General features: G+C 32.7%; 2 protein-coding genes across 2 annotated transcripts; both read right to left on the bottom strand.

Moving 5' to 3' along the window:
* Positions 1 to 2,057: 2,057 nt before the first annotated feature.
* LOC144428033 (C-type lectin mannose-binding isoform-like) lies at positions 2,058 to 4,469 on the bottom strand. The gene is made up of 5 exons (XM_078116675.1): positions 4,385 to 4,469; positions 3,793 to 3,893; positions 3,610 to 3,672; positions 2,552 to 2,742; positions 2,058 to 2,361 (listed from the first exon to the last, which is right to left on the bottom strand). Exons 1-5 carry the CDS (start codon positions 4,467 to 4,469, stop codon positions 2,109 to 2,111), a joined length of 693 nt encoding a protein of 230 aa, XP_077972801.1. The 3' UTR covers positions 2,058 to 2,108.
* Positions 4,470 to 11,569: 7,100 nt separating this feature from the next.
* LOC144428336 (uncharacterized) lies at positions 11,570 to 16,743 on the bottom strand. Its single transcript, XM_078117432.1, has 7 exons — positions 16,483 to 16,743; positions 16,119 to 16,222; positions 15,016 to 15,109; positions 14,867 to 14,944; positions 14,206 to 14,294; positions 13,815 to 14,005; positions 11,570 to 13,212 (listed from the first exon to the last, which is right to left on the bottom strand). The coding sequence occupies exons 1-7, from the start codon at positions 16,565 to 16,567 to the stop codon at positions 13,092 to 13,094; spliced, it is 762 nt and encodes a 253-aa protein (XP_077973558.1). The 5' UTR covers positions 16,568 to 16,743; the 3' UTR covers positions 11,570 to 13,091.
* Between the last annotated feature and the right edge of the window lie 7,664 nt (positions 16,744 to 24,407).

Here is a 24,407-nt window from a genome sequence, read left to right as displayed (position 1 = left end):
ATTTAAAAAGTAGAAAGAGTAGAAATTTCTTGCTATCGACTGGGACTCAGTGGTTCTCGAACATTGTATTATGACGCCCTCCAAAAATATGCTCAAGTTACGACTTCCCGTGAAAATACGTATGGGATACCTTTCCATAAGACTTTTTTTGCAATGAGTTTCATATAATAGAACAAACAAAACATAACGACAGTCAGTGAAATCACGTTTAATGGACCTTGGTAGAAAAGATTGGTTTATATAAAAACGAAATCGCAAAAAGGGATAGGAGTTCGCAACGCTTATTGAATCAAGAAAAAAAATCTTTATCTACAAAAAAAACGAATTTTCAGAATTAAACTTTTTTATTGTAACACTATCACAGGTAAGATCGATATAATCTTCCCTTTTTTCTGTAAGAGTAGAAGATATATATGGGTTGTTTGAAAGGTTCACGAATCACGAAATTTTGCGACGTCCTAGCAAAATTGAAACGACGCACTTCCACGGGATTAGGTCAAAAAAATTTTAGGTCAAAAGTCTTTTTTAAAGGAGAGCGTTTTTATTAAAAATAATTTCTAAAATTCAGGCTTAGTTTTCCTTTCGGGGAAACACAGTAGAATCATCGCGCTTGCATAACAATGCATATTCTGATCGTAAGACCCGATTTGCGTGTGCTTGCATAACAATGCCGGCTTTAATAATCGTTAAGCTAGCGGTTCCTGGGGGCGATTTGCTAAGTGCGCCTCGAAATATGCTACATATTTTATTTATTCTAAATGTTTTATTGTTTCTCATTGTTGCAAATGATGTGTATACGAATCAATTTCATTTTACTATTCTATGTTGTGTATGCTCTGTTACGTCGGGTATCCTACATGCTGCAATTCCGTAGGCTGCAGTTTATTCATTTGCTGAACATGAGTGATTTTTTTAGCATTTTGAAGAAAAACCAGGCAGAGATAAGATAAGTACGTATTAACGATGACAAAATTGTGTTTTATTATCAGGCAGCATATTTTTCGTGTAGGTGCGCCATGAGTTTTTTCCACGATAATTTTGCGCCACACAAACCGCTGTCTTATGCTAAGTTTGATCAATAAGGGTGAACAATTCCGAAAAGGGACCATGCCGTCGGTGGCCAGACATCGTAATTCATCATTTAGGCCTGCATAAACAAACATTGAGCCAAGGCTGGACTTGCTATGCAGCAAAAAGTATTCGCACCCATTACACTGAATAATTGAGTAACGTTAATCGGAATAAATATGTGCTTGTTTTTGTAATTGAGTAGGCCTACTAAAATTTGAAAATTAGCTGTGTCAATAAAACATCAAAAATGCATATTTCGAGCTGTTTAGCATTATTAACGCGAACGCGAAATTTTAATATAATAAAAGGGGCCGCGAGCTCAAATTTTTGGGAAGCCCTGGTCTAGAGTATCTATAACAGCAAGAGGCATAACGATGTCAATGACATTTATTTATTATCTGTGCAATCTTCCTCTTTCTGAAGTAAATTCATCAAGTAAAATTAACAAAGCACTGAAACAGGAATCTGAATTTAAAGCGAAAAACATAAAGAAAAGAGATACCTCTTATGTGTTTGACGAAAATTTTGCTCAGAATGTTTGCTCAGCCAGTCTGGCCTTACTTAGTTCGGTAGGATCGTAAATCTCATTCATTCAACTTGGGCTTTTTTTTCGCAAATAGGTATCCGAATATATGTATATACCTATTTTGCGGTGGCTTTATTAAAACTTTAGGATAGACGTTCAGCATTTAAAGTGAATTTTGTGATTAAACAAGATGATTCAATTGTAGAATGCAAAATAGAAAAATCGTTCAGCAACTTAATTTCACTTTTTCTTGATAACTGTTTGATCAAGATTTAAATTAATATCAAATTGTTAAAATGTTTTCAATAACTAAAAATAAACGCTTCCAAAATGAAAGACCTATCTGCAATTTTTTTGGTCGTTCGATTCTGACAAAATAAAAGTATGATATTATGGTCATTAGTCAAAGATAGTAAATTTGAGAAACAACTCTAAAATAAAAAATAATAACGTTATTTTTGAATTCAAATCAAGCAATGTTTTGTGAAAGGGAAATTCATTCAGGAAAACATTAATTGACCTCCCTTTCGCAAACAAAACGACGGAAAAGAGTGCAAGGAGCATCATTGCCAACAAATGTCGAATTATAGAATACTACTTCTACGCAGTTTTCGGTTTTACCGCCGTTTGGTTCTGGCGCATCCCAAAGAGAATTTGGTGATTCATTTACGCCATCCGACCAAACCCAAATTCCTTCATTTCTGATGTCGTCCAATCCTATCCATGCACTAACTCCGGCTAAGTAATGTTTCGGGAATATTTCACTAAATGGAATAATAATAATAATTACGGTCAGTTTCAGATTTTTTGTAGTAAAACTACAATAACTATTATTATCAGGACATAATTCCCTTAAAAATAACAGTTCATATGAATCTTCCACCTGCTACATCGAACTACAATCGATGACTACAAATCCACGTTGTTTCGTAATGTAACCCACCACTAACATACATTTTCACTTTGTTGTTCCTTATTCCAGTCGATACTAAACGAGCTCCCATTCCTTCACATTGAGCCTTTGCAGTTGCGTAGTTGACAGAATCAGTGAAACGTTTATAAATGAGATTATTGCTTGCTCTGAACCATCCGGATAGGGAAAACATTCCGTTCATCCAAAAATTTGCATCAGTCAGGTTTGTGTTCTGTAAAATAAAGTTAAACTAGGATTTTAAAATAGGATTCAAATCTTGAATAGAATTTTAAAATATTTTGATCTAAATTTCCCAACCATAAAAGCAATATCAGCAGCAATATTTTTTCAACTTCTATTTCTAATGAGGTTATTACTTATCGATCTTAAGATATAGGTTGATAGGTATTTGTCTGTTTGTTTGTTTGATGGTCTGTTAGATACATGTGATATCTCACGAAAACAATTAAATTTTCGATGAATTATTTCGTATAATTAGCGAGTTATTAATTAATTAGTGATGGGACACACGGTGTCACTATGGAGTAAGAGCGCTGTTTTGGGGGATCTCCTAACCTCCGATCGATAAGTCTTCGGTCTCCGACTGATATTCTCGGTTAAATGTTTATTGAATACAACAATAAATTTTCTATATTCAGAATTGGCGCGTTTTAATTGAAATTTATAGTAGATTTTATTTAAAAGTATCTTTCTTGTTTTTATTCTTTCTCAAGGGATTCATTCATTATTTGAAATATTGATAATAACAACCTAATTTTTGTTTAAGATCTTTGTACAGGAAGAATTGAATTTCATTGCTAGCTTCTGTACTATTTCGATTTGTTCTGAAAGTAAAATAAAATGTGAAAATTTGTTAATCTAGAATAGATAGATTTTGATTTTAGATGTCGTTTTTACTTCTTTTTTTGAAAGCGTTGCTTACTTTAATTTACTTTTTTGTATTCCATTTCAAATTTTTGCAAGATAAGAATTTAATTCCGTTGTCCTTTTATTCAAAGTTTTAACAGAAAAAAATAAATGATAAAAATTTGTTGGTAATTTAAATGACACAATTCGATTATAAATTGATATATCTTACGTTTTTGAGAGTCGTTTTTAACGTGTCCAGTTTTTCTCTCATAAGTTTCATTTCGTCCTGAAGCTTGAAATAAATTTAAAGCAAATCGTATCATATAAATAATCGGTTTAATAAAGTAGTACATAAAGTTAATTTAAATTCAAAATTGGATAAATATCGAAAATACACGATAACTATACTAACTTGTATAATCAAAATAAATGCAGCAACAGACACTATGGTGCAGATTCCCAGAAATATCGCTAGGACAAACAAAGTTTTCGTATTCGTAGCTTTATTGTTGTCTATGAAAAAAATATATGTGAAACGTCAATAATAGACTTGTCGTATATGAGATCACATAGAATATTACTCTTGTCATACTTATGTATAAATTGATTCAATTTTTTTTTTAAGGATTTCCTCAAATATTACTACAAAAAATAGGAACATTTTGTAGATGAGGCGGGGCAAGCTAAAGAGCCTGAATGCATGGTCGCACTGGCTGGAAATCTTGCTCAAGTAGAACATGTGGTTTTAGCAGGCAAGCCAAAGCAGTTGAGACCTGTTACCGTGTCTGCGGCCGCTAAAGAATACGAGCTTGGAAATTCATACCTTGAACGACTCATGTAAACAACAAACATATTTTACCCGAAATGAAGTGTTACCACATCGATTTCTCCTCAAATGCAAAGCGGGCACATAATGTATTCCCATTTGTGTTTACATATTATATCTAGTTTTTCTATTGAAATTTCACAAATTAAATTTTTTGCAAATCAAATAAAACACAAACCTTGTTTAGGAATCACAGGCGGCCCTGAAGCAGTTTGAGGGGTTTCATATTCATTTTCACTTTGACAATTTACATAATATTCCATCTCCATAAGCTTTATAAAATGTTATGCTTCTCAAATGCGAAGTCTTAGTGCCGATAATCGTTTTATAGAGAATTAGCAGCTAACATTGATTAATCAGCTAACATTTCACGTCAAATGAAATCATTATCAACGTAATTCCGATATTATTATTATCAGTGGGCGGCAAAACCCTTATGGCAAAAAACAACATACACTCGGTTATGTGACAGTGCATACGTCATACCACATTATCTGTTTCAAATTATACCTCTAGATGTATTCTCGATTATGTAAATTCTAGTTAAATAACACAACATCAAAGGTGGTTCTAAAAAGAAAAGAACATGTGACAGTAGATAGGTAGATAGATAAAAAAGTTTATTCATCATCCAGTCATTAGCCAACAAATCAAACACAAACAACAACATTCAATAAGTAAAAGAAGAATAAATCGACTAACAACGAAATTGATAGGAGGTTGGAAGGACCATACGGTCACTAAATCGAAATAACTTTCCTGGCAAAAAAAAAATTGACAGATTACATTTTATATTATACCAATTATAAAACATTTTAACTTGTTGTAACTAACAATCAAGCAACAAGAGTAATGTGACACATATTGAGATGAATTCGAAATAGAAGCGGCAAGAAAAGGCGTTTAATTTTATATCACACAAAATAAAAACGTACAAGTTGAAAAGTTATGAATCAGTACTTATTCAGAAAAGACTGAAAATACTTTTTGAAAAAACATTAAAACTGGAAATTTCTTTTAGGTTTTCGTTAATATCGTTCAAAATTCTCACACCCTTGTACTTTATGAAATTTTAGGCCCGCGAGGATGAAAATCGTGGTACAAATAATCCTCCCTTTCGAGATGAACGAGTACCATATGTATGTGCATTTTTTGTTGTAACAAAATATTGTTGTATTACGCGAGAGGCAGTGCTATTTACCGCTTGATACATGAGCCTTCCCATTTCATAAAAATATAGATCTTTTGTTCTAAGAATACCGAGGATTTTGTAATAACTACTCAAATTTGCCCAGCGTGACACCCCGCATATGGCTCGAATTGCTTTATTTCGGATTAGCTGTAATTTGTTAAGACTGGTTTTGTCACAACAACCCCAAGTAACGATACCATACAGAATACAAGAATGAAATAATGAATAGTAAATGATTTTCAAAGCATGCAATGTCAAACAGTGTCTAAGTTTGAACATAATCCCAGTCACTCTTGATAACTTGCTGTATAGATATTCTGTATGAGCATGCCATTTAAATTTGTTGTCAATTATTATCCCAAAATATTTCATGCATGACACTTCAATTAACATTTTATTACCAAAAGATACATGGAAAGCTTTACTTATATTTTTTCGGTGAGAAAGCATGTAGGTCAATTTAGAATAATTTGCAGTCAATTTATTTGCTCTCATCCAGGCATCCACTTTGTTTATTTCATCATTTATGAGAATTTGAAGAATATGAGGGCAGTGGTGGCTTTTAGCAATACATGTGTCATCAGCAAACATTCTGGTGTTACTAATGGTAGCATTATTTTGATCATTAACATAAATTATAAAAAGTAAAGGCCCCAAAATTGAGCCCTGTGGAACTCCCTAAGATATTGGGAGATATTGTGAAGTTGTGGAATCCAATTTGACATATTGACTTCGCTGACACAAGTAGCTTGTCAGTAATTTACCAGCAACACCACGAATACCATACATGGGCAGTTTTGTTAGCTATATTGAATGATTTACAATTTATTTTTCTCTAAGTCATCCATAGCAGATTTCATGATACCAAGCCCGGCATGGGTGGTACTACACTACTAAATCTTTCACGGAAACCAAATTGATAGTCACTTATAACATTGGGCTTGTCAAAAATAGTTTTAAGCGTGTGTAAATCAAACGTTCAAAAATTTTGGAAATCGAGGACGCGCGGTATGGTAGTGGCCATGTACGCCGACATACGTAATTAAGACAGTTAGTTATTAAGAAATATATTTTGAAATTTAAGCACATCTTCATGGTTACAATTATCTTAAATATGGGAGCAAGTTCAAGAAAGTATTGGCACTGTGGTATGGTTTCCAGAACTGGAGTCATTGAAAAATTGGAGGAAGAAATTGGTATTGGATGAAAATACAATCCAATTCATGTGAACAGAGAAATGGAAAATAACAGGTAAATACATCATTCCATTCTATGTTGTGAACTAAGAAATGCAAAAAGTTGAAAATACCAGACAACACAATCAGAATATAAAATATAGAGACACTAGTTTAGGAACCAAATAACAATTAATATAAATAAATCAATATTAATTCAGAGAGCAGGATCACTAAATCAAAAGGACCATTATCATAGAAACCAGAACAAAATATGACCCACGAATTATTCGATTATATCCTTAAGTAGGCATAATCTCACCCTTTAAGGTTTAGTGAGGTAATCAATTACTGGGTACATTTTTGCATATACAGCGAAGGGCAAAACTGTGGAGATTATGGGAGAGAATTACTAAAATCGAATCCTTCACAACAGCCTTGTTCCAGGTTCTGGGGGATACTTATATAGGCTGTGGATCTGAACAAGTATTGAGCTAACAATGGCAAGGCAAATGTTGATAGCACATCAAATCAAGGTGCTGGCAGGAGACGGGTAAGAAGAAAGTAAGAATTTTTTATACTTTACTTTGAATGTGGCATAGGTGGAGTCACGTAAACCGTTGGGAATACTATTCCAGGTTATAACGCCTTTATATTTCAGGGAGTTCTGAGTTTTGCTCGTTGAGAAGTCGGGTACAAATAAATTGGAGCTTGTCGAAGAGCGCGTATTATGTTCATGTGCGTTACTAAGCTTAACAAAGTAATCGTCAAAAGCTGCAGGCAACTGGTGGTTGTGGAATAGATGCATTACTTTACAGATTTCTAGTTTGTGGATGTCGGATAGTTTTAACACCTTGGTCTTATGGTATAGGGTGTTTATGTTAGAACGAAAAGGCGCCCTAGAGAGAACTATAAAGGCCCTATTCTGGAGAACCTCTAATTTACGCAAATTTGTCTGGGTTGCAGAGCCCCATGCAGCTATGGCATATTGGATGTGTGACTGGAATATGGCAAAATATACGGTTCGCAGGTTTATGTCATGGACGTAAAGCCGAAGCTTGCCCAGAATTCCCACAGATCTTGACAGTTTCTTATGGATTTCAGTGATATGAGTGTTCCATTTTAGATGACTGTCAATATGGAGTCCGAGATATTTATGAGAAGGGACAACTTCAAGCGAAATACCATTAATTTTAATTGTAAATTTAGCAAGTCTAGTGCGAGTTTTGGGACAGAATATCATCACCTTCGATTTATCAACATTCACTGTGAACTATTACAAATCATCCAATCATAAACTTTGTTTATTTCAGTGCTCACTTTGGTTTGGAGCGAAGTTAAGTCTTTGCACTGTCAAGCAGGCACGCATCGTCGGCGAAGAGTTTGGTCAGAAAATTTGAACCGTTAGAGAAGTCATTAATTGCGATCAAGAATCCAAGTGGTCCTAGTACACTACCTTGAGGAATCCCGCAATAGATGGGGAACACTGGAGACCTGTGAGAATCCACCTCCACAAATTTGTAAACTTAACAAATTTTGGTGGAATATTATCAGCCCCATTAGCCTTGTTTATATTAATTTTGGTTAGTTCAGCTAATAGTTCATTTTCACTCACTGGTTCCAGATAAACGGTACTTTTGACTTCCCATTGCACGTAGCGTTTGAAAACATCAGAATTCGGTCGACGAAGCTTGGACGAAAGTTCCAATTGACACAAAATAGTTGTCGAAACAATTGGTTATTTCCAATGGATTTTTAACAATGGAACCATTTCCATTTAGAATTAATTTATTCAGGGAAAGATAAATTCCTTTTGTATGTGTGACATTCTAATTCCTCGACATTTAAATGAATACGTGTTTTAAAATAACCAATGTGTTATGAATCTCGTAATTACAAATATGAACGCATAACGGTTTAGCATATATTATCCACATTATATTTTATGATTATTTTATTCAATCATTCTTCAAGGCTGTGTTTGTGTTGACAATGTGACGCACTCAATTGCTTCAATGCACGTCAATCACAGTTCAATCACACCGGTCAGGTTTGGGTCACTGCAAGCAATTAATGAATATTTCTAAGTTCATATCATGTGGTATCATGTGTTAAACGTTTTGTCTTATTCGGTTATTTATGACTCATTAAATCAAAATTATTAAATTATTCTCCAAACTATTTTCATTTGGAAAAATACAATCTGGTCTGCACCTCTGATTTGTTTAAAATTACTCGAACAAAATTTATTGATACTTTCAATATATATGGTATGAATGAGGGTTGTCTGTTACTGGGAAATTCTTATTTATGGTATTTCCATCAGATTATTATTTGATAGAAGAGACATGATGATAATATATAAATAACAAGAGAGCAAAGCTCATATATATGGACAAGTGGACCAGAGCGAAGCAGTCCTTCCTTACCTTAGCAGTCCAGACGTTACCGGTACCGCACCCTCAAAAACTTCCAAGTTTCCAGTCGCGAGAATTTTCCCAATCAGCCGTCACGCTTGGCGGATTAAAAGCCGTGTTACCATAAATAAAAAGTTATACAGCGCAATTTTAGATGAAATACTAGATCTGATAAGATTCATAGAAAATTTGAGAATAAACAAAAGTAATAGTCTTCTGGCAAAAAAATCAATCTTTAACTAATGAAAAGTTCAAAGCAATTGGTTCAGGATTCGAAGAGAAAGGCGATTTTATAATGATGAAGATGAAAATTAACAAGAACAACAAAATAATATTAAAACGATCCATAGGTCCACTCACGTCTCAGGTGTCCAAAATGACATTTTTCGCCACTTGACCGAAATGGATTTACCAAGTGTTGACAACCAATTATTATTTGAAACTGGCCGTCGAGGTCGTGTAGGAGTAAAGAGCAATCTACCAGAAGATGGTTTCAATATTATTAGTAAACTTGAATAACTCAGTATAGCTTGGCAAAAATTCTTCTTTTTTCCCTGTGTCCTAACCAGTATTATTGAAATGTGATTGGCTCATATTGAAGTCATTTAATTTCTCATATCGAGTACGTCAAGTAGTTAAGCCCCACACGTCTAAATGTAAATATATTCCCGTGTGTAAATATAAAGTGAAAGAAAATCTTTTCTATTCCTATTTATATCATGATATTCTTGAAGCGAGCATTGGCCATATAAAAACATTTCTTAGCTCAAGTATCAAGGAAGTAATGTGTCACATATTCGGTAACTATAGTTATCATTGCTTTTCGTAAAATAGATATTTTGTCTCCCACCTTTGACGCATTGATAATATGGATTTTTTATGGATTTAAAGTCATTATCACAGTAATACACAGTCGCAAATTTACGTGGAAATATAAACGCATTGAGTGCAAATGCCCAATAGATAAAATTATTGCAAAAATATACGGCTGGATTCAAAAATGTGCATGCAGGTTTAAATATTCTTATTAATTTTCTTTCAGAGTTTGAATACAACAAAAAAACTGTTAAAAAGCAGGAAGAGTTAGTAATTCATTAGCAAACACTCACTATCCAAATATTTTCTATTATTGTTCATTTTGTTTTTGTGTACTGCGCCAAAAAGATCACTGCGTTTGTTGGGCTTTAGGATTGATTTAGAGCCTATAAGATCCTATAATGCCCCTTCAATTATTAATCGTTTCCTGTTACGGAAACAATGCCTATTAAAACAAATAAAAACACTTCTACCTCTTGGCGCATTGTTATTTGGTCGAAAAGTCGTATCTCATATACGTAATTGGTCAACCATACTATTATCAATATGCCAAAAATGTTGAAAATATTTAAAAATTATTTAGCTGAGTATTATAGAGACTTTTTGAAAGCTAGAAGCATGACGATGTCAATAAAAGTTATTTATTAACTGTGAAATCTTCATCTTTATGAAGTAAAATCAACAAAATCCTAAAATTAAACTCTAAATCTAAAGAGAAAACCACAAATTTCATCAGATAAAAGAGTCTTTTGAGTTAACAAATATTTGATCAGAATGTTCGAAATAAGCTGGTTTATGTGCATTACAAGTTTGAAACAACATTTTAATCTAGCTATGAATCTATCATTTTTGATATAAATTTACTCTCTACAGATGTTTTCAATTTTCCAGGCCCTGAGCCAGTTTGGCCGTAGTACTTTTGTTTTTGTTTTCTGCTGACGAAAATATGTTTAGACATCAAATATTCGATATTTGGATAAAAGTTTTCAGATTCAAAACATGTTAATAATGAAAAAAATTATCAGCAATTGCAGTGAACAAAAAGTAAGGAATATATGTATATCAAATTTTTTTTGGTAGCTTTGTCAAAACTTTGTTTGACATACAGCATTTAATGTGCCTGAATTAGATTAAATAATTGAAAATAATATGCGTAATGGTCACCTGAATCATAACCTTTTGGAACTATTCACATGCAGTTTGTCACAATCATCAATTTTCAAAAGCATCATAGCATGAAATGTATAATACAAAATAGACAATTCCTTGCGCAACTCTATTACATTTTTTTACTGATGACTTTTTGTTCAAGATCAATATCGAATTTCGATTCTGATATGATAAAGTTTGATTTAATGTTTATAAGTTGGAGATAGTAAATTTGAGAAACGAATATAAAATAAAAAAATAATAAAGTAAGCATTTTAATTGAAAATTTTTTCCGCAGTTTTCTCTTCTGTTGCCGTTCGGTTCTGCTGATCCCCAATGATATCTTGGAAAATCATGCATTCCATCCGACCAAACCTAAATTCTCTCATTGCTAATGTCGTCCAATCATATTCATGCACTTTCTCCGATTAAGAAACGTACCGACAATATTTCACTAAATTAGTAGTAAAAATATCGTACAGATTTATTTACATATTTTCATACATTAATATTTAACAATTTATGAATTAATACTTTCGTTGATGATTTGGCTTCTGTAGGACCAACTATTTATTTTTCATCTAAGCTTGTGCGCCGCTTATCTGTGTGTATTATGATTGAATATGTATTATGACTTATGTCCTGTAAAATAATATTCATGAATTTAGGGAATCCTATTATAAGTAACAGTTCAGATTAATCTTCAAGCAGGGAAGGTCGCACTTGCTGAAACCCCGGTACATCTTGACACAATGCCATTTCGTCGCAAACCGCATTCAATTTATTTCACATGCCCATTGCTACCCCATGCTGCACATTTGCACTAGCCATAACAGAATAAGGTAAAATTTCAAATATGAATGGATTTCACAAATATTGAAATGACTACAAATTTTTTCAACGTTTTCATGATCCAAAATAAAGTGTTCGCAAAAGACTCATCATACTAATTAAAATTTGAATATTATTGATCAAATTTTTTCTTGAATTGTTTTTATATTTCTTAATACAAAAAACCAGAACATGAATTGATTAGATGCGAAAGTAGATAATATTATAAACGTAAATAAAAACAGAAACACGTTTACATAATTTTCATCACAATTCACAACCACATATTAAGCCTAAAAAATTCCATAAAAATTTAGTGTGTCAAAATCAATTTGCAGAAAACACCAATACGAAAGTATACTTTAAATATATTAACAAGTTTATTACAGTAGAATAGTCATAACTTTAAACATGTCACACAGAATTTGGATCGACTTTGTTGCATAAATATAAATTTTTTATAGGTAAATATACAAGGAACGTTGTGAAAATCATTGTGTAGATGGACACGATTTGGTTATCATTTACATTTCAAATAAATATCACCATAGCGTTTATCACATAAAAAGCATAATAATATGTAATAGAGATTACAAAATAACCAGTTTGTAGCGCAACGCGTTTGTAGCACAATCGCAATTTTCATGATTGAATTTGAAACAATGAAGTTCATAAAGTAAGAAAAAATATTAAAATATCTGACCTAATTCAGAAATAAATTTTTTATAATGTCTCTGTATTAATTAAGCACAATTTCAATTGATCCGATGGACAAATACATATACAAATTTAAAGCTTTCTTGGACTTTTAATATGTAATTTCAATTTTTGTTCTGCGTTTTCATGCGTTAAATGGCAAGAATAAAACTTCGAGGTCTTCGAATTGAAAGTAATAAACTCGAAAGCATTTAATAAACGAGAAATTAGTATAACAAATACTACAATATTTTTTTTGCTAATAAACATAAATTAAGGTAGATTACAATATGAAACAATATTTTCAAAATAAAATCGAACAATATATTTTCCTGAAACAACTTAACGACGATGAGAAAGTGAAATGCGCTTACATTTCTTGATTACTATTTCTTATTTGAACTGATTTATTAGATTATCTAAAAACTCGAACTAAAAAAAATAAAATTTTAGGAATATCATGCAAAGTCTTTTTCGCAAACAAATCGATAGGAATCAGTACAGCCACCATCATAAACAACAAGTTTAGAATTCCAAAATAGCATGATTGCGCAGTCTTCGTTAAAACCTCCTGTTGATTCCCCCGGTGCCCATATCGCGCTTGGTGAATCATTTACTCCATCCGACCAAATCCAAACTCCTTGCCAAATCCAAACTCCTTGCATTGCTGATGTCGTCCAATCCTATCCATGCATACGCTCCGGTTAAGTAATGTTTCGTAAATATTTCACTAAGAAGATGCAGGATTATAAATTACCGAGAGTTAAAACTTCATTTATAGCCTCATTCCTATATTACAGTTCACATGTACAAGAGATAAAGTTACAAATTTAGTGGTACGTTTTATTCTTATGAAAGATTAATTTATCAATTAATTAGCAAAATTTGTGTTAAAACAGCGAACTCAAAGTGCCACAAAGATTGTGAAATAATATAAAATGAGGTTGTAGTGGACACTTTTTCTATTTACGCTGAATATTTCAAAGCATTTGTTAAGTGATAGTGAAGTGTCATTATCAACAAAGTACAAGGTACCACGTACATGTTTGGTTTTCACTTAACAATACATTTCATTTGTGCTGTAAAAAATAACCTATAAATACTGATAGATAACTGAAACTACACGCCAAGAAGATGTTTCCAACGCAACAAATTTCAAAGTCAAATACTAGCTTTCTGGAAGTAGTTACAATTTGAGCTATTATAAACTTCAAATCAATTTTTCAGTATTTGAGAAAAAACTTTTTTGCCCTAAGACTACACATAACTCCCCAAAGCAAACAAATCTAGCTTTTTTACAAATTACATATTTTTTGCAATCAACAAACATACTTTTTCACTTGGTTGTTCCTAATTCCAGTTGAAACCAAGCGAGCCCGCATTCCTTCACATATAGCCTTTGCAGTTGTATAGTTGACAGAATCAGTGAAACGTTTATAAATGAGATTATTGCTTGCTCTGAACCACCCGATAATGGACAATAATTTGTCAACATTCGAACTCGCTTCAGTCAGATTTGCTTTCTGTAAAGCAAACTAAATTTACAATAAAACTAAATTATTGTGTGCTTGCATGTCACTGTATAACTAGATGCAACATAAACAACAAAAAGTTCGTTTTTTAATGTTGAATGTACAAAAATAATTATCATATAATTTGTGAAAATTGATAATAAAAAATGATAGATACAAAAATATATTTGGTTGCTTTTACTTAATCTCACCAATTTTTTATCTCCAATCAATATTTTGGAGTCAAGTTGGCTCACTTTAGTCTTCATAATTTCCAACTCATATTTTATACTCGAAGAAGCTGAAAGTTTATTCAAAAACATTGTATTAGGTAACAAATCACATTTTCGGAGCTAAAGCAATAGGATTTTTACAGAGACTTTTAATATAATCCACTTTATTTCTGAAGCGTCAGAGAAGTCAGGTGACCAGCCTACCTTATTATTTATATATGTCTATGAATTTTATGTTTTGTTTTGAATTTTATGTTTTTTCAATAAACTATGTTAAACCTGATAAAGCGAAAACCCAATGGAAATTTCAAATATCTATAATACGATTCTATTCAATTCAAGAGTCTTGCTGCACACGAACACAAATATATTTCTGTAACCTTTTGTCTGACCGAAGTCAGGAATTTAAACTTACTTTTTTGTGTTTTCTTGGAAACTTTTATAAAGAAAGAATGGAAATGTGTTGCCAGTTTTTTAAATGATTTAACTCAGTTATAAGTTTTAAAACAAATGTTAAACTTCATTGACATACCATTGGCAATTTTCATGGAAATGTTAAATAACTTACGTTTTCGAGTGTCGTTCCCAAGCTTTTGAAATGCGATGCCCAGTTATTAACATATTAATAATATAAACTTACTCGTTTGAGTTTCATTCGAAATCTTCGCAAGGGAAAAATTGAGCTGTGTTGTCAATTTTTCAAAGTTTTCCAATTGTTCTTAAATTAAAAAAAATATTTTGATGCTAATTTACAATTTACATGTTCCGACTGGAATCAATATACCTTACGTTTTTGAGTGTCGTTTATATTGCTGGCGAGAGATGAATCAATCTCATTCAATTTGTCCAATTTTTCTCTCATACCATTCATCTCGTTCTGGAGCTTAATATAAATTTGACTATTACAAGTAAAGCGATTATACCAGAAGTTGAAAAACAAAAAACTTTTTTTAAATACGAATATTTTATTTGATGTTATTATATAGAATAGGGGGTCACCAAACGACCCGCGGTCCAGATCCGGCCCGTGGCGACCTTTCATCTGGCCCGCAATAACACGTAAAAATAGCGTATATTTTTCAAAGGATGTTTCCCCGAGCACCGACTTTGTTGTTCATTTAGTAACATTGGCCAATCAGCAAGATGCAAGAAGTGATGTAACAATATACCCCCTTTCGCATCCGCTCAGATACTTTTGTTACTAGGACAGATTTTTAGTCGTGGTTTCAAACAATACCTCGTTTTCGCGATTTTGAATGCTATTCGCTAGTTTTTGGTCGTGATCACAAAATTTAGTATGAATCAAAAAAGTCATTCATAATTTACCCATCTTAGGAATTGTAGTTTAATTGCGGTAATCAATAATTGTCTAGAATTAGCTCATAACTGTAATAAAATATGCTAAAATTCTCTACCGGTATGCAACGGCTTCTGCGAAGGATGCACTCGTGCACTCATGGCGCGTGCTTTCGGCGAACAGTTGCTGTGCACGTTTCTCGTGCTAAAATGAACGTCGAACGTGCATTTTGCGCTAATAGTACAAATCACGTTAACTTTTGTACTGCTAACATGCGGATATGCATGACCGCAACATGCATGACTACTTCAGGATAGTTGTTTAGAAATCGTGTAAATATTTTTTGCTATGCTGTTCTTGATCTATATTCTGCGATATACAATTTAATATTCGAGACTTCAGAAAAGTAGAATTTATATTGTTGAATCAATTGAATGGATTTCCCAACTTTTGGGAATATATGGTATTGCATTGACAAAAATATTTGTCCCGTCCGTTTCAACACAGTTTGAGTCATACCTGGCCCGCGGTTCAAAATGTTTGGTGACCCCTGATGTAGTACATAGGCTTAATTAAATTCCCAGTATTAACTAACTTGCATAATCAGGAAGATAAATGCAGCAACAGATAATAAGAAGCATATTCCGAAAGATATAGCGACAACAAACAAAGTTTTCTTGTTCGTAGCTTCATTGTTATCTGTGAAAAGAAAACGTGGGCGAAGGACATTAAAAAAATTAAATTTCATGTGATAAAAAATTACTCATTTCTTATTATACGTAAAAAAAGGGAAATTAAAATTTGTCACGGCATTTCTGTAAAATAGCTAATTTTATATGAGGAAGGACATTTGAATTTTCAACAGTTTCACCATGCCTGTTCACCCTCGTATCCTATTTTTTCATTTTCTCCTGTTATATTACAAATTAGAATTTAAGTTGATCAAATAAAACACAAACCTTGTTTAGGAATTGAAGGTGGCCTCGAAGCAGCCTGAGCGGTTTCATATACATTTTCAACATTTGCATAACATGCCATCTCCATATTGTAGCTTTATGAAAAGTTCTGCTTTTCAAATACACGACGACATGGTGCCGATAACCATTTTACAGAGAATCAGAAGCAACTCAGACGAATTAGTCAACTCTACACGAAAAAATTTGGGCAAATTCACAATTTTTCACCTATACTTATATCGAAACCACTATAATAAAACAATATAACAGCAGACACAATAAATATTATGATAAAGATTCATAGGTAAGGAAAATATGAAGGTGGCCCATATAAGCTATATGGCGAACTACACCATTCAATTTAAATTACCACTTCAATTCCTCCCTCCAACAAGCCTAATCAGATATACATAAGAAGTGGGAAGCAATATCACTGGTTTATAATAACAGTGTAACATGAGAGAAAGTGACAAATGATATGACGCAATATTCAAAAGTCAACTATTGCACTGGTAATTCCGATGAACCTAGCGTAGCAGTGAAAAATAAATAGTGACTCAATATTCAAAAGTCAACTATTGCACTGGTAATTCCGATGAACCTAGCGTAGCAGTGAAAAATAAATAGTGACTCAATATTCAAAAGTCAACTATTGCACTGGTAATTCCGATGAACCTAGCGTAGCAGTGAAAAATAAATAGTGACTCAATATTTAAAGGAATATCTATTTGGTTTATACAATCTGAGTCTATATTTAGATTCCAAATTTTATTCTTCGTGGATTCATTTCTTCTGTACACTCCACAGCTACGTCGGATCTGTGCCGATCGAACAATTTGTTGAATTCTAGTCGTCGTCGTTGTTTCTGTTGTTATTGTTTGTCTTGTTATGGTGAAGTGAGATTGATGTTTTGAGGAATAAAAATTTTTTTTCCACGATTAATATACTGATCTATTTTACATTTTCAGTACACAAATGCGCTTGATTTCACTCGAAAGCTATTTTATGCAATTTTCCCCAAATTTTCACATAGTCCTACGAAACTCGATATTTAACTAAAATATGTTAGTTCTACCAATATTATGCTACTAGGCGACATTTCATTACACCAGCCGAAAAAGCCAGTGATTCAGTTCAACTATACCGACGTGATAATTAAGTGGTTGGCAATTTGCAATCTTGATTTGAAGCTTGAATGAATAAACAAATATTTTTGATCATTGCTATCAAACTTAACACGCACCCGCAGGGTTGTAAATCAGTTCATTTTAAATAAAATTTGACAATTTATTATTTGAAATCATAGTGATCCAACAGACTACGGTAAATAACATTGAAGATTTGTTTACTTCGGAGAGGTGTGCACAAGATCATAAGAACCAACCCCAAGGTAAAATATAATTAAAATAAAGAAATGGGTTTTTGTCTGAAACGCAAACATTTGTGGGTGATATTGAGTACACATACCCATTAGAGAAAATTGATGCCAAATTCTACGGCTGGCTTTAAATGTCATGGATGCCCAATTTATTTATATTTAGTTTACCTCTCTTGTACTGAAGGCAACCAACATTATATTGCAAAGCAGCACGGTGTGGGCTTTTGTATTATTCACCTTAAAAAAACTAAAAAAGAACAACCTGTTCTGTAACATTGGGTACTCTGACATATAAATATGTTTGCATATATGATGTTAGTTTGCATATATATATGAGAATATGCATGTCGAAGGTCAATTAATTCATCAGTAGACTCTTGATATTCCGCTAGTTTATATTACTGTCTATTTGGTTTGTGTATTGCGCCAAAAAGATCAATCATTGCGTTTGTTTAGTTTTGTGTTGAGTTAAGCTATGATATATCGAATATTAGCTCTGCACATTGTCTATAAAAATGAACAGCCCTTTTCCCCCTTGGCGCAAAGGCATATCGACGAAAAACCGCGATCTATTTACATATTATATACCAGGGTGGTCCAAACCCAGGGCCGCGGTCCACATGTGGCCCGCCACTTCATTATCTGTGGCGTGCGTTACATTTTATCGGGAGGGTGACAAAAAATCGCATTCGGTGTTGTTTCGTCATGAAAATATCCCGAAAAATCCTTCGAAATATTGTTACATCACTAATGTCACTGAATTGAATAGTGTTATGGCTAGCTGAGGCAACAAGCAAAGTTGAATAATGTGCTTGGTTAGTCTAAATTGTTAACTGGCTTTCTATCTTTTTGGTCGGGAATATATGCTAACAAAATAGGCTTTATAGAAAACTAAAAATGGAATGATGAATCTATTAGCCTAAGTTGGCTATGCCTGATAAATAAATATTAATATTATGACCGAAAATATAATGCCTGCCGGATGTTTTTTTTGCAACCAGCCTAAACAGTATTACAACAAATGCTGTCTATATGTCAGACAATTTAGTAATTACTAATTACACTTCTGTATCTCAAATTCTAAAACAGCATTTTCTCTTTATGGCACTTTTTCCGTTTTGAAGAGTTTGAAAGCTTACACTGCATGTAGGATATATATAGTAAGATTTTTGCACGTTTTATTGAGTTTTTTGGTGGTTCTTCCATGTTTTAGCTTGGTAAAAGACAAATAATGATAATGTATTTGAACAATAAAAGAGTTTGTTTTGTATCACAATGTTTGCCTATTCTTGGCACTATTGTGGCCCGCAAAAAATGCAAAAATAATTTTGTGGCCCGCGAGGCCGACAACCTTGGTCCACCCTGTTATATACATTGGTATTTCAAACTTCACCACTGCATTGGTCATTCATGCATCGAAAATTCAATTACAGGATCATTGATGCTTTTAAATATATTTTTTCAACGAGGAAAATAGAAGCCTAAGTTGAATATATGAGATTCAAAATATTTGGCAACTAATACCAAACTGACTCTTGTCCTGCAAAATTGGAAACATCTCTGAGTGGAAAGTAATAATTCAAATAAAACTAAATATATTTTTAGTTTGACCAACGCGGTGTGATAAACTGCGAAGTTCAATTAATAATTTTTATCCTAATATATTACGATGATGTTACGAACGTATTAATGCACACACCTTCCTGTTTAACAAGGATAATAAAAGTCCCGTATAACTTTGGCTCGCTTATTTGATGGGATTGATGAACTTTAGCTTTAGATTTGCATTCTTCTGGAGTTTTGTTTATTTTACTTCATGAAGTTGAAGGTTCAACAGTTGATAAATAAATTTGATTAAAATCGTTTTTCCTCCGGCTCAATGAGACTCTGGAATAAATTTATGCAAATTAATTACATATTCGGATTTCTGCGCAGTTTCCGCTTTTGCGCCGTTCGCTTCCGTCGAATCCCAACGAGAGCTTGGCGGTTTATTTTCTCCATCCGGCTAAACTCAAATTCCTTTGCAGCTAATATCATCCAATCCTATTCTTGCACTTGTTCCGACTAGGGAAGGTACCGGAAATATTTCACTAAATGAAAAAAAATTGTTAGAAACTCTTAAAATTTCTTTCGTAGCAAATTTATCAGGTTATTAAATAGCAATTTATGAAATACTTTTGCTCTTGATTTCGTTTTTGCTTATCTTTCTTCTAAGATTTTGTGTCGGTGGATCTGTGTGTATTATGAATGATATATGTATTCTGAAGTATGTCTAATGAAATGTTATTCATAAATTTAGGAATTCCGATTATAAGTAACAGTTCACATTAATCTTTAAATAGGGAAGGTCGCACTTGTGGAAATCCTGGCCCGTCTTGGCACAATTACATTCCGTGGTAAAACAGTATTAAATTTTTATATCACATGCACATGATTCCTCCATGCTACACGTTTGCCCTTGTCTTGACAGAAAAAGTTTTAATTTTGATTATAAAAGAATTTCACAAATGTAAATTAGACTGCAAAATTTATCCAAAGTTTGAATAATCCAAACCTAAAGTGTTTGAAAAAGACATATCACACTAAATAAAACTTGATGATCGATCAAATTGTTATTATTGATCAAATTATTTTTTGAATCGTCAGTACATTTTTAAATGAAAAAAGAAGAAACATTTCCATGATAATTTATTGAGTACATGTGAACGTAGATGAAATTGTGAACGTAAAACTTATCATCTAAATTCTTTTAGCTTTTGGGGGTTTCCATCACATTTCATAACCACATACAAAGGTTAAAAACTTTTATAAAAATATTCGAGGTATCAATATAAAAATTTCCACATAAATTTGCAGAAAAAAACAATACAAATTTATACATAAATTATAATTATAAGTTGATTTCAGTAGAATTGTCATCATTTCACCCCTGTCACATAGAATTTGAATCGATTTGATTTTCATCGACCTTTTGTGTAATTTTCATCATATCGTCATAAAAAAGCATCATAAAATAAAATGTAGATTGCAAAATAAACCAGTTAGTAGCACAACGTATAGTCAATTACCATATGTGACTGTTTGTGTAAAATTCAATTTGAAGTAAGGAGCTTCACATTGTTAAAATGTTAAAATACCTAACCTAATTCCGAAAAATAATTCTTTGGATTGAATTAACTCAATTTCAACCAATGCTATTGGTAAATTCAAATTTGAAAAGATTCCTTATGCTTTCACTTTCAATTTTTATTGTGCGTTTCAATACTGTTGACGGCAAAAGTATAATTTTGTGGTCTCAAATCATAAACAATAAATTTGAAAAGCATTTATAAAGACAAAAATAAATATTATATTCGGTAGAATGTTTAAAGTATAAGCCAGACAATTCTATAGGGTTTATTTTTCTTTACTCATGAACAGACAGGGAAAAAAAATTGCAATATCAGAAATTAATTTAGAATTAAATTCAAAAATATCATTCAATGATACAAAAAACGTCATTCAAATTCCCTTTCGCAAACAAATCGTGGAACAACAGAGCACGCAATATCAAGGGCACCAGGCAATACGATTACTGCACAGATTTCGCTTCTGCCCCCGTTTGGTTGTGACGATTCCCATATTGCGCTTGGTTATTCATTTACTACATCCTACCAAACCCAACTTCCTTCCTTGCTGATGTCGTCCAATCCTATCCATGCATACGGTCCAGTTAAGTAATGTTTTGGGAATATTTCGCTAAGAAGGTGCAGAATTATCAATTTCTGAGAGTTAAAGTTTCATTTATAGCCATTTTTTTATATCACAGCTCACATGTACAAGAGATAAAGTTAAGAATATATATGTGTACGTTTTATCCTCATGAAAGAATAATTTCGAATTGTGTCAATGTACGCATTTCTTCATCTTGCCAAAATTAATATGCGGAAACTCGCTGTTCCGTTTTGGTATTAGCAAAATTTGTGGCAAAAAACGAACGACAAAGTGCCAAAAAATATTGTGAACAAATTTGAAATGAGTTTGTGATAAGTAATTTTCTTATTGACAAAAACAATTTTTACCTGGTAGTAAGTGAGGTAAATAGTGGCTTTTACGTAGGTCAATAACAGCAACATCTGAAAATATAATCTGAAAATTTAATGTAAAAACATATTGATAAAAATAGATCTAACTGAAACTACATGACAAGAAGAGTGTTGACGTTGTAACTTACCTAACACAACTCACTAACTTACTTTTTCACTTGGTTGTTCCGAATTCCAGTTGAAACCAGTCGAGCTCCCATTTTTTACACTGAGCCTTTGCAGTTACGTAGTTGACAGAATCAGTGAAACGTTTGTAAATAAGATTATTGCTTGCTTTGAACCATCCGGATATCAAAAACATTTTGTTCATCCTCAAATTTGCTTCAGTCAGTTTTGCTTTCTGTAGAGCAAACTGAGTTTAAAAAATGGCCCTGAAATATTGTGTATTTACGTGTTACGGTATAACTAGATGCAACATAAATAACAATATTTTCATTTGTTCTTTTTCATTATACCAAAATAATATTCATATACTTTTAGAATTAGTAAGAAAGAAGATAGTAAAAAAATTATAGTTAGGCACATATATTTGGCCTCTGTTGCTTAACCTCACCAATTTGTTATTGAATTATTATTTTATTTTTTGCATTTATTTTAAAGTTCAGGCAGATCTACATAGGATGTGGGAAGCGAATCAACTAGTTTGCAGTAATTGTATCACGAGAGAAATTGACGTATTATATAACGCAATATTTTCATTTGTTTGAATCAAATGTCAACGATTGCATTGGAAATGTAATAGTCGCTGACACAATTATACGTAACAATGATAAATACATCATGACCTAATGTCAAATTAATTTATATAATCTAATGGCATTCATTTATATAATCTAATGGCATTAACAAAGTCTTCATGCATTTTAGAAGCAGAACATTTCCTAAAGTGGTATATAGCAATTATGGAGATGTAACAATTTTTTCTACAAATATTGCGCCCCCGCGTGTAACACGTATGACAAGGCGCCATCTTTTCCACAAATCCATGTTCGCTGTTGGAATACAGCAATTTTACAATTGAAATTTGGAAACAGGAACTGTGGAGAAAGACAAGTATGAATTGAAAAATTTGTAGAAACCTCAATAGTCAATAGTCTGACTTTTGACTCCAGTTTGACTGATATTATTTAGTTAATTAATATAATATTACAAATACTTTACAATATTCAGACATTAACCACAAGTGCGGTCAGTCACAAATCAATATAAGATCATTATGATGCAAGTATTATCAGGAACATTAAAAAGTTTTAGGCAGTAGGAAACAAAAATAACAAGGTTTTTTCATATTTGCTTGATGTTGTGTACAAGGGTTTGCAGAGGTATAGCTATAGTTTAGACTAATATATATATAATGCCTAATAGTGCAGTCAGCATGTTGTTGGTTGACTCCGAGCAAATCTGTCCACGTGATCTCGTTTTAGCATGTGGTCGGCTCTTCCTCGCCTGACTGCCGCTTGGGTAAGACGCGTTTTCGCTGTTCTTGATTTTTACTATTTTAATCGGCTCTTTTCTGATGGGTAATTAAAGTTCGTTACGTGCGACATCAGTTATCGACCCTATTGTGTGACTTTGCAGAGAGCGAATACATTTGAGGGTTTTGCTGACTCCGCGTCGCTACACATGTCCATCAAACTGTGTATTCAATGTATCAATGTCTGGACTAACTGCCTTAAGCTCACATTGCATAATTGCGTGTTGCTTCATATTACTACATGACAATCATTCTCTGACACCACAAGCAAATTTAGATGTTTCACTTCGTTTTGATTGTTTCTATTGGGTTCGTTGATATTGTTCCCTGGGCTCCGCGCGTGTCGAGACTGCGCTTGCTTTCAGCAGTCAGCCTCTAAGTCTCTAGTAGTTAAAATCATGTAAAATCTTAGTTATGTAATATATTTTTTATTATATATATTTATATTTTTTATATAGTGGCAGAATATGTGACACATTACTTCCTTAATATTTAATAAATGAATACGCGTAATTACAAATACGAATGCATATTATATTTTTATGATTATTTTATACAAATTATTATATTATTTCGAACTGTCATCGATACACGTCAATCACAGTTTAATCACATTGGTCAGGTTTGGGTCAGAGAAAGCAAATAATTAATATTTTTCTCTTGTTCACGTGGTATCCTGCGTTAAACATTTTGACCTATTCGGTTATTTATGATTATCAAACTTGTTAATTATTCTCCAGATCTACTGATATTTAGACGAATAGAATCTCGTCGGCAAGTTAAAAAGTGTTGAAAACTACCCGCCGTGTCCCGAGGCCCTTTTGATAATTAACTTGATAATTATGATAACTCTGATCAAATCGGCTTCATATGGCCAGATTTTTTTTTTTTTGTGTTTCACAAGGTTCTTTTCAAGTTCATATAAAATCTATTTTTCTTGTTCTATATCGCCCACTTGCGACTTATTGGAAAGCATAGCGATTGTAGCGTT

Source organism: Styela clava, chromosome 10 (assembly GCF_964204865.1).
Source record: "Styela clava chromosome 10, kaStyClav1.hap1.2, whole genome shotgun sequence".
Lineage (NCBI taxonomy): Eukaryota > Metazoa > Chordata > Ascidiacea > Stolidobranchia > Styelidae > Styela > Styela clava.
Note: the sequence above shows the minus strand (reverse complement) of the source record. Positions and strands in the feature narration are given on the sequence as shown.